This window comes from Tupaia chinensis, unplaced genomic scaffold (assembly GCF_000334495.1).
Source record: "Tupaia chinensis unplaced genomic scaffold, TupChi_1.0 Scaffold138365_1, whole genome shotgun sequence".
NCBI classification, from domain to species: Eukaryota; Metazoa; Chordata; class Mammalia; order Scandentia; family Tupaiidae; genus Tupaia; species Tupaia belangeri.
The window spans coordinates 317986-328754 of NW_006198262.1; the positions used below are offsets into that span (position 1 = coordinate 317986).

The following is a 10769-nucleotide window of genomic DNA, read 5'->3' on the forward strand; positions in this document are numbered from 1 at the left end:
GGAAGGTACCTTTCTAGTGGAAGCCTGTCCCTGGGTCCTGCTGAGTGCCCTGGGCTCAGGCTCTTGCTGAAGCTGTAGAGAGGCAGAGGTCTCTGGGTTTCCTGGGGCTTAGGTCACACAGGCAGAGGAAGGAGAGGCCCCGTGGTAGGGGTTTGACTTGAACTCTCTGCCTACAGATGAGAGGTACAAAGAGGGTGGGTGCCACCGCCACTCCCAACTCCAGCAGACCCTACTGAGTCCCTCTGGGACTGGGAGGGGGCTGGGGTTGGACCTGAAGAGGACTGTGGGCAAAGTCAGGGCTGGGAAGGGCTCTGGGTCAGACCTGGGCCAGGCACCCAGTGGCTTGGCTTACTGATGGCTCCGTGGTGCGGCCTGGGCTCAGCCTTGGGTGGGGCTCAGGGCAGCCTGCCCAGGGCGTGGATGCTGGACCAGCATGCGAGGGTCCTGCCCTCTGGGCTAACCGTGCAGCCTCACGCCCTTACTTCCAAAGCAGCAGGCACAGGAACAATGCGGGCTCGTGGACCTCACATGGGGCCGCAGGAGGGAATGTGATAGGAGCCCCGGGACCACAGGAGTAGATGCACTGGGTCTCCCCACCTGGGCTCTGAAGGTTGGAGGCTTCCTCCTAAGAGCCCGTCCCAACCTTTGAAGAGCACCTGACATGAGGGAGCCTCCACCCCACACCTGCCGGATGCCCCATGTCCTCTGAGGGCTCAGTGTGGAGGAGGGAGCCCTTGAGGACAGGCAGGGGGGGGGGGGGTACGGGGGCGGGTGTGGGCCCACGTGGGAGACTCAGTCAGGCCTCGCTGATTTCTGAGCCCTCCTTGACCTCTGTGAGATGGCAGCGAGATGCTCCTGCCCACCTCCTTAAGGACGCGGAGCGTGGTGGCCCTTGGGGTGCTGAGGTTGTGCCCGCCGGACCCATGACCTGGCCCTTACTGAGCTGAGGCTGAGTGCGCAGAGGGAGCCACCAGACCTCGTGCAGGCCGTGGTGGAGGAATGGCCTCGAGTGCTCGAGAGAGGGCGCAGTATATCTGGGGGGGATATTTACGCCACTTCAGTACAAGCTGAGACAGGAAACAGGAAACCCCAAGGGCGCCTTTCTCTGCAGCAACAGCAGCCTGGGGGTGGGGGGTTGCACCAGGGAGCAGCAGGGGGCTCTGTGGGGATGCAGAGCAGGGGGGTAGTGCTGGTGCACCTTGGGGCCACCCTTCCCTAAGACACAGAGGATGGGGCAGAGGACCAGACTCTCTCAGGCAGTCCCCTGGCTCCCCCTTTGGGGTGAGCTCTCTCCCTCCCCTGCCCTCCCCTTGGGCTCTGCCTGCTCAGCTCCTGCCTCGAGCTGAGCCCCATTGAAGCCCACTGCTGGCCACCCACCCAGCAGGCTGCGTCCCTCCCTTCTGTCCCTTTGGAACCACCCTGGGTCCCCTCATTCTGGTGTCACTCCCTCCACCCCACCACCCGCCCTGACAGCAGCGGGTCTCAGAGGCTCTAACTTGGAAAATGGAGAGAACTGCCTGCAGCCCAAGCCCCCTCCGCTCTGCTCCTGCCGCAGTTTCTTTCTCTTTTGGCCAAGAACAGCGTCTGCAGCAAGTCCTGGTTCAGAGGCTCATCCTGGTTGTGGGGATCCTGGGCAGGTGGCCAGCAGGTTCCTGAGGAGAGACATGGAGCTGCCGTGAGAATGGGGCCCTCCTCTCTGGAGACAGGCCCCCAAAGCTGAGGCTCTGAGGCTGGGTAGGTCCCCATCCTTCCCTGCCTGTGTCCCGCCCCGCTCCTGCTCCTGTTGTTCCCCGTGGCCGCCCTCCCTAGTCCCTCCTCGGCCACTGCTCTCACGCTCTCATCACTGACGTTCTGGCTCTCGGGCCTACCTATGACCCTTGTTATAGCCTCACCTGGGGTCACAGGGACACGCAGGAGAGCCCCAGCCGTCCCAGCAGCTTCTCCATCTGTGTCTCTCATCACATGTACCTCATTCAGAGGAAATCCCCCAAAGTGGCAGGAGGGCACATCCTGTTTTGAGGTAACTCTTGGTAAAAATCCATCAGGGTAGGAGTCCCTGGGGATGACAGAGACTAGTTTTCCGGGTCCTAATTTACCAACAAAGGGATAGAGGCTGGAGCAGGGCGATCGGCCCACCCTGGCTCCAAGGATGATCTCGGGTCACCTCTGAGCCTGTCCTGGGCTCACTTGAGTAATCCTTCCCCAGGCACTGAAGCCACAGAAGCTGCTGCTTCCCCTCTGCCCAGAGGGGGAGACTGAGGCCCTGGGGTGGTCCAGGCATCTACTCCCGTGAATCTGCTCCCACCTCCCCAGGTGCTGTACCTCCTCCTCCTGGGACCCTGCAGAGCTGCTCTGCCCACGTGCACAGAGGAGTACCCTGTGGGCACCCAGTGCTGCCCCAAGTGCAGCTCAGGTAGTTGCAGCCCTGGGAGGGGCCGGCCCTGTGGGACCCCCTGAGGACCAGCACTGTGGAACGAGGGTGGCCACTCCTGCCCTTCCAGGACCCCTCTGTTCTTGATCTACCATAATGACAAGCAGGAAGCCCCGGCCCTGGGGACACAGACAGCCCTCCATGACCAGAGGCCGAGGGTCAGAGGAGGACAGTGCCAGGACAGAGCCTGTGGGGGCGTCTTACAAGGAACCACATTCTACTAGAACTTTCCTATTGCCCCCTAGGCACGTAGCACATTCCAGAAAGAAAACTGGGACCTGTATGTTCCTGAGGAAAACAGTTCAGGTGCCTTTGAGTCTCAGGGAAGGGGTCACATCTGTTTGTGATGCCAGGCAGACTGATGGGTGGGCTCTGAGAGCTGGCAGCAACCCTGAGAAGCTGCCCACCCTCTGAGCTAGCTGCAGGGTCCCGGGTGCAGCGTGTCTGTTCTGCGTGTGTCCCCTGCCCTCTGGACACCTACATGCCCCACCACAATGACCGGGGACCCTCTGCGTCTTTCTTCCTCCTTCTCCTTTGCTGCTGCTGTTCCTTGGAGTGCCTCTGAGTATGGCATCTCTAGAACTGTGTTGTGTCTGAGTGGGATTGGCAGGGGGTCCTAGGTGGGCAGGGGCAGGGCCCAGAAACTCAGATACGCTGGGCTGTGGCCTGTCACCCAAACCCCAGGCCTGCTGGTACTGTCCAGCCTCTGCTTGGTTCCTCCTGGGACGGGGCATCTCCACTGCCCACGGCAGCCCAGCAGCCTCTCAGCTCCTTCTCTGGGGTCCCAGCCAGGGGCCTGGTCACCAGGAGGAACTGCTCCAGCACAGAGAACACCTGTGTGGCTGCAGCCAAGGCCACTTCTGTGACGTACAGGACGGGGACCACTGCATCGTGTGCCAGCCCCACACCATCTGCCGGCCTGGCCAGAGGATGCTGGAGAGAGGTGAGCTGGCAGGTGACAGATGCCTCCCATAGCCCAGCCCCAGGTGTAGACATTTGGGCTGCTCAGAGTTGTCTGATGGGGCAGAAACTGTGGCCATCCCCAGGCCTGGCCGCCCAGTCTGTCCTGGATGCAGCAAGGATGGAAAGGCTGCATGGGGAGGGGGAAGGGGGCAGGGGAGGACAGGGACAGTGGGGGAAGTAGGGAAGGGCCACTGCTGTTGGCTCCACCTCAAAGTTAGGGGACCCTGACATCATGCCTCCCTCTCAGGCATCAGGCAGGGACCCAGATGCACACGTGGGACTGCTCAGTGCCTCAGTCCACTCTCACTGGGAAGAATGTGAGTCCCCAGCTCACCACCCCTGGCCAGCGCTCCCTCCACAGCATTTGTCTGTTAACGGAGTGGGGCCCAGCCGATGTAAATCCACCACACTCCAGATTGCTGTCTAAGATTCCCAGTTGGGGTCAGCCACTCCCCTACCAGGTCCCTCAGCAGAGCTGGAAGGACCACAGAGACAGACCCCAGCTCCTGCAAGAGAAGGGAAGCTCAGCCCCTCATCCCTCCCTCTTTGTCTCTCAGGTACCGAGAGCCAGGACACGGTGTGTCAGGATTGCCCACCAGGGACCTTCTCTCTCAACGGGACCCAGGAGGAATGTCAGCCCTGGACCAGGGGGGTGCCAGGGAAGGGGTCCTCCACACTCTCCTGGGAAATGTGGACCCACCCCAGCAGAGACCCAAAGCTCCACCCTAGGTGGTACCTGGTGGCACCTACCAGCACCCAGGAGAGCCCCTCACCAGGCGTGAAGCCTGTGCCCCGAGGTCAGGCTGCAGTGGCCCCAGACCAGAGCCTCAGCAGCTCCAGCTTCCTGGAGGTCAGGGTGGACTGGAGGAGTCTGACCTGGTAGGGCCCCAGGATCTGTCTTGAGCTTTTGACCTCTACCTCTTAGGTCGAGTCAGCATGTTGGCAAGGCTGCTGCTGTGTATCCCCCCAACCTAGGAATAAAACTTGGGTCGAATTAGCATGTCAGCAAGGCTGCTTGCTATTTGCTCCAGAAAACTGTGGTAGCCTTGCTGGGAAGCGAACCCCTCTGACTCCCTGATATACCATAAAGAATTACATAGCTCTCTTATACATCCTGAGTATATGATAAAATTTTCCAGGAAGTCCCCTGACCGCTCCCCTTTGCTCTGACCACCTATCGTTAATTACAATGCTTTACTCCGGACAGTCACAATAGAGTGTGATGAAGTCACATCTAGGCAGAAATCTTCTTGACCTTTGGAAGGCCCTTCAAGATACATTTAACATAAACTTAAAGATAATCTTTTCTTTACATAAAATAGGATTAGGCCAAAACTGGCCCAAGACACCCCTGCCCTCACCAAGTCAAATAGATAAATATATTAGGATTCCTTAAATTAAGTTTTTGATCCCTATAAAACTATGTAAGTATCATTCTTTATTAAGATCCATAAGAACTAATATCTATACTTGAGATTTTCTTTTCTCAGCACCATTCCCGGTAATCACAAGACGGCTGCTGTGCCGCATCAGCTGATAATCATCTCTGCTTGCTGGAGCCACTTTCCAGAAACTACATTCCATGAAGACCCCCCTACATCTAACGAACAATTGTGGAACTGCACTAGACCCACCCTTAATCCAACCCTAAATAGAATCTATGTTCCCTGTTGTTAAAGCTTTATGAGCTGATAATTGAAACACGTAGCCCCTCTCCCACTTACTTGCATGTATCACATTTTCAATAAAAATGCACGATGATTCCTAGCAGTGGTCACTCCTCAGAGAGCAATCTCTGGGGGTGTCCAGTTAAGGACGTGCATGAAAAAGGCACCGAGGCCTTAGTCTTCTTCTTTTCCGGCGTCGCCTCTGATGAGTCAATCCACCCCCACCGAGGCTGGACCCCGGCAGTGGACTTTACAGCAGGGAGGGGAGCTGCTGACACATCCTGTCCCCTGTGGTCTGGTGTGGTCCTGGGTGATAGGGCTGTTGGGGTGACTTCCTGCACTTCTGGTTTGGGGTGGCTGTCAGGGGAGGTTTTCAATGAGAGTACTGGGCTCCTCCTGACGCATGGCCCCTTCCAGAGTGTGCTCAGACTCTAAAGCTCACCTGGGTGCTCTGAGCGTGTCAGAGTAGCTCATGGTGGGCCAGGTGTGGCTGCTCAGTGCGGGGTGCAGGGCCTCCCTCTCCTTGGGCTCTCGTGTCCTCGATGTGCAGTGCTGTCCCTTACATCTTGGCTCTGGCTCTCATTGTCCACACCCTGATGCCAGCTCTCCCTCACTCTCTGTCCCTCTCTGCTCTGGGCTCTGGCCTCCCGACCACCTTGGCCCGCTTCTCTCTCTCTCCTCTCCCTTTGCTAATTTATCCTTGTGTTTGTTTCCTCCCTCCCTCCCTCTCTCTGGCCTTTATAGTGGAACTTGGAAAAGCTGGACAGACCCGAGGCCGCCTCCCTTAGCTGCTGACCAGTTAGCCTCTCCAGGCTCCTATTCAGGGAGGCCCCGTCTGATTTCTGAGCAGTTCTCAGCATCTGCCAGCTGGCTCCACTTCTCTCCCAGGTGCGATGGTTTCCTTGTGACAAAGAACTGGGGACCAGCAGCACAGATGCCACCTGCTCCTTCTGGAGGCGGAACCTATTGTTGTACACTCTTGTTGTCTGCGTTCTTGTCACCATTGTACTTGGACTGTACAAAAGGCAATAGCATTGATGCTGACAGAGGTGTTGCATTTCAGCGACCCCCCTCCCCCCCAGGCATTGGTCCCTACAAGGCTGTAGGTGGGGGATCACAGGAGAAGGTGTTCGCTCCTCCCCACGGAAAGCTGACCCAGAATGGGAGAAGTGGACTTCCTGACCAACCTGACAGATGGCATGTTGCAGGACAAAGATAACTCCCTGCCCGCGAGCCACTGCCACACCATACTCACTCACTGGCAGGAACGCTGAGCCCGGGGAATGAGCTAGAAGACCAGTACAGGCTGCCCTCTGGGAATAGGCTCCGGGTTAGAGAGTCAGGAGTTGCCCCATCATGGCCAAGCCTGTGTCCCCCTGAGAAGACTGAGGGTCACTCATTCGTTCATGTCCTCATCCACTTCTCTGCCCTGCACTGTCCTTGGTGTCCCTGATGTCTAACCCCACTCTGGCTTGGAGCTGGCATAGTCCGTGGGAGAGCAGGCACTAAGCAAGAAAGCTGGGAGAGGAGGTCCAACAGGAAGCCCAGAGTGTGGAGTCACCCCAGCATGGCCATGGACCTGTGTCCCCTGATCAGTGGCTCAGGCCCCTCCCTGACCTGTGAGTTCTGTCTGTGACAAGGAAAGCTCCAAGGTGACATTCTGTCTCCAGGTCATCCTGCTCATCTGCCACTCGCCTCACCTGAGCCCGTGCTACTGGGTGGTGCGGGAGGTTCCCAGTTCTTTGAGGGTCCTGAGTCCTCAGTCTACAGCCATGCTCGCTCTGGAGAGGAGGACAGAACTCCTCAAATTAAACAGCAAAATGGCCCAGAGAGGCTTGAGGACTATGGAGCAGAAGCCATAGAAGGCGGCGTCTTCCTGCCAAATTTACCCAGCTGAAGAAAAGACAGGATGCGGAGGTGAGGCCACGGTCATTGAGACCCTGCAGGCCCTGTCGGATGTCACCACGATGACTGTGGAGAAGACAGCACCTGTGTCCACAGGGAGGGACCCCAACTGCCAATCAATGGGCTCCAGGACAGATTTCTGAGGCATCTTAGCTGACGCCTTCTGAAAGCTGCCTCCTCCTGGCCAGACCATGGGAGCCTGGGCGGGTTGGTGGGAGCTGCCCTGGGCTGGCTTCAGACTCTACCAGGTGAGGGAGAGACGAGGATGCTGCCTTGTGGACAGCAAGATGCCACCTGTGATCCCTACCAGGCAAATGAGGGCCGAGAGTTCTGCCCTCTCCGCTGAGTCTGGTCAGGCTACCTCCAGGGACCCAGCTCCATGGGGAACACTGACAGCCCCTCTTGTTTCCAGGAGTCCTGCCCCCCAGCCCTCAGCAAGCCGGGATGGCTCTGGCACAGCCCCAACTCTGTGCCCTACCTGAGTCTTTGTGAGCCTCGGCTTGCTCATCTGGAGGATGGGCAAAGCTTGGGGCTGGGGCTAGACTGGCCGGGCCACGGATGTGTCATTAAATGGGTGTCACATTTGAAGTGATCCTCTGGGCTGGGCTTATATCTGCGCCGTGTTCCCCCCGTCCATGTGGAGAATGTTCCAGGCAGACACTTAAGATGAGGTCGATGGCCTCTTTCACATCAGACTTTCACATGTTGATGTTAGTGCCTGAATCAGGTGGAAATTCCACTGGCGGGACTGCAGAGGTGAGCTGCCAATCTCCCAGCCCCACCCCTGCCCCTCCACACCCCACCTCTTCTCACTACTGATTCCTATACAGCCTCTGTCTCCTCTGGGCATCCTTCCCCTTGGCCAGGCAGCTAGTGGGTATCGGGCGGGCCCAGCCCGGTCACCCAGAACCCTGGTCCAGGAGGGAGCAGCTCTTGCCTCTTGCCAGCAACCCCTCCCCGGAGCTGAGTGAGGGTAGAGATCGGGGTGCTCGCTGACCTGTGGGTCCTGTCTCTGAAGCTGAATTTCTTGAGAAGATGGACAGGTCTGAGGTCGAATCACTCCAGCAGCGCTTGTCAGGTTGTACCATGGGGACACTGCTGACCCACTGCTGCCCCTGCCCTCAGTGCTCATGCAGTCACTGGGCTGAGCCCTGCTCGTCCCTCTCCTTGCGGCCCGCTCCCCAGCCTGAGTGTGCTCTCTCTCTTTGGGGGCCCCAAACTTCCCTGTCTCTCCCTTCGACCACCCTCCTCGGCCTATTCCATGGCAGGGACGGTCCCCAGTGCTGGAGGGAAACTGCGACGGTGTGGGAGTGGCTTCTCCCACAAGGTTCATGGTTTGGAATTTGGATGTCCCCCAAAACCCATGTGTTGGGCCTTGATCGTACTGTAAAGGTGTTTAGTGAAAACTTAGCTCCGTTTTGCTGTCCCAGTGTGGGTTGGGGTTTTAGACATGATAACCTTGTTAGGGCAGGGCCCAGTGATCGGGTAATGGCGGGCACAGGAGCAGAGAGAGGGGTGGCAGCTTGTGGTTATAGACCATGACCTGCTCTGCTCAGACTTCTGCCTCCGCCATGTTCTGATGCCTTTGGATTTCCTAATTTCCAGAATTGTGACTTTTGCAATAAACCTCTTATTTCTTTGTAAATCACCCAGACTTGGGTCTTTCTGTGAGCAATGCAGTTAGATACCAGCACTGTGAGGATACTGGCTCCTCTTTGGTAGAAGACTCTGCCAGGAGACCAGCAGGTGGGGGAGGGGCGTCTCCACCTGAGCAGGGAGGGATGCACCTTGTTGGCACCCAGGTGGTCCCAGGGAGTCCCTCAGAAGTCTCTGGCCCGGTTGTGACAGCCCGCATGAGACGGCCAGCACAGCTGGGAGGACACAGTGAGCAGGCCCGAGCCCTTGTGGCTGAAGACCCGGTGGGCAGAGGGTGAGGTGCCTGCCTGAGTGTTGGGACAGGAAGTGATGCTGTGGGGGCCTCGCCAGCCCATATCCAGTACCCTGGTAAGGCTGCTCCCAACTCGACCTATGGAGCAGGTACTCAAGGGAGGAGGCCAAAGCCAGCACCACTGAGCTGCGTCCTCACCTGGGGCTGCCCTCACCCAGGCCCATTCCTTAGTGGTCTCTACAACCACCTCAGAGACAAAGTCTTTTTCCATCTGGCGGCCTCATTCTACAATGCAGGCTTTGTGATTCTTCAGGTGTGGGGAGGCCAGCAGACAACCACTGAAGAGAATTAAACAACCCACTGAATGGTTTATTGCTCACAGTTTGCAGAAGGAGCAGTTCGTACCATAAAGGACCCATGGGGAAGCAGATGGGTTCCCAGGAGGCAGAGGGGTCATGGGTCAGAGCCTTCATAGTGCTTTTCATGAGAAAGCCAAGGTGAACTGGTGAGCAGGGCTGGGATTGGCCAGTTCAAATCACATCAGAGGGCTCTGGGGTGCAGGGCCTGTCTCACGTGCATGTGGGCCCTGTGCTGATTGGGGGGGGATAGTGCTCCAGGGTGTACGAGCACAGTGGAGGAAAAGGCGTGTGTACACAGTACGGGCTGCTACGTGTTTCCCCCCTATAATTGGCTGGTCCAGGGAGGACAGCGTACCCGAGGAGATTAAGGGCCCGATGTCCAAATGTCTAAATAAAATGAATGCGTCCAACTGGCACCCTGTCCTGGCCTGCTGATTACTGCCAGGCGGAGCTCCTGGCAGACTCTCAGACCACCTCTCATGGAGCCCAGGTCGGGGTGGCCCTCAGGAAGACTGGATCTGGAGACCTGTGGAACTCTCCAGTGGGCAAGTCAGGGGCGATACCCACCAGAGCCCTTCCTGCAGCCTCAGTGCCCATGAGCGCCTGGGGGCTGTGGGGCTGTCTGCAGAGCCTCTACTCCACACACTGCAATGCTTTTAAACCCACTGAGACTTGCCTACCCGTACGCCCTCTGCCTGGTTGGGACCTGTGAGAATGCATGAAGAGTACGTGTAGTGCCACTGTGGTGGGGCTCCTGTAAACACCAGAGAATGAGACGATTGGCTTATTTAGGGTGGATTTCTTGTAAACAGCGTGTAGTTCTATAGTCTGCCAATCTCTGCCTATTAATTGGAAAAACTGGACCACTTCCATTAACATGGAAGCTCTTGAGGGGCCAGCAGTTAGCGTAATGGCTATGTCGCTGGACTCCCATGTAGTCAACCGCGGTTCGCGTCCTGGACCCAGTGGTTTAAAACTCACGCCGGGCGCGTGTGCATGCGTGCTCAACATCCCGAGAGGAGAGAGGAGGAGAAGGGATTGTGGTGTGGCCATCCCCCCTGGGGGATGATTTCTCACTTTCTGTCTCTCTGTCGCTCTCTGTCTTTCTGGTGAGTGCATGTGCCCTGTAGTAAAAACCTCTCAAAAAACAAAACCAAACAAAACATGGAAGCTCTTGTTAGTATTCCATGATTAAGCAGAAATAGGTAGACCGATTATGTAAAAGACACCTAAGACAGATGGCAGGCAGCTGTGCAGATGGATACAGTCAGCAAGGATGGAGGCCAGTTATAAAACAGACTCAAACACAAATCACATATCAACTCCTATTTCAAATGAATAAACCAAGCACACTGAGAAAGACCAGGATGAAGTAAAAACTAACTCACAGGGCTTTCCACAGTATTTGCACTACAAACCTAAATCTAAAGGAAACAAAACAAAACAAAAACAGGGAGCTGCTAGGAAATATTGGGCCCTATGTGCTTGGCAACAATTTCACAGTGGCAGCCGTCCTGAGATGACTTCCTGTGTCTTCTAGCAGTGAGTAAATGAGT

At 57.0% G+C, this 10769-nt stretch overlaps 1 protein-coding gene across 1 annotated transcript; it reads left to right on the forward strand.

The window, feature by feature from the left end:
• Positions 1 to 2792: 2792 nt before the first annotated feature.
• Positions 2793 to 4277, forward strand: LOC114004502 (tumor necrosis factor receptor superfamily member 14-like). The gene is made up of 3 exons (XM_027765420.1): positions 2793 to 2796; positions 3042 to 3374; positions 3952 to 4277. Exons 1-3 carry the CDS (start codon positions 2793 to 2795, stop codon positions 4275 to 4277), a joined length of 663 nt encoding a protein of 220 aa, XP_027621221.1.
• The last annotated feature ends 6492 nt before the right edge of the window (positions 4278 to 10769 follow it).

Coding starts and splice junctions, on each gene's coding strand:
- LOC114004502 (XM_027765420.1), top strand. Junction 3,375..3,951: donor CCAGAGGATGCTGGAGAGAG/GTGAGCTGGCAG, acceptor TTTGTCTCTCAG/GTACCGAGAGCCAGGACACG.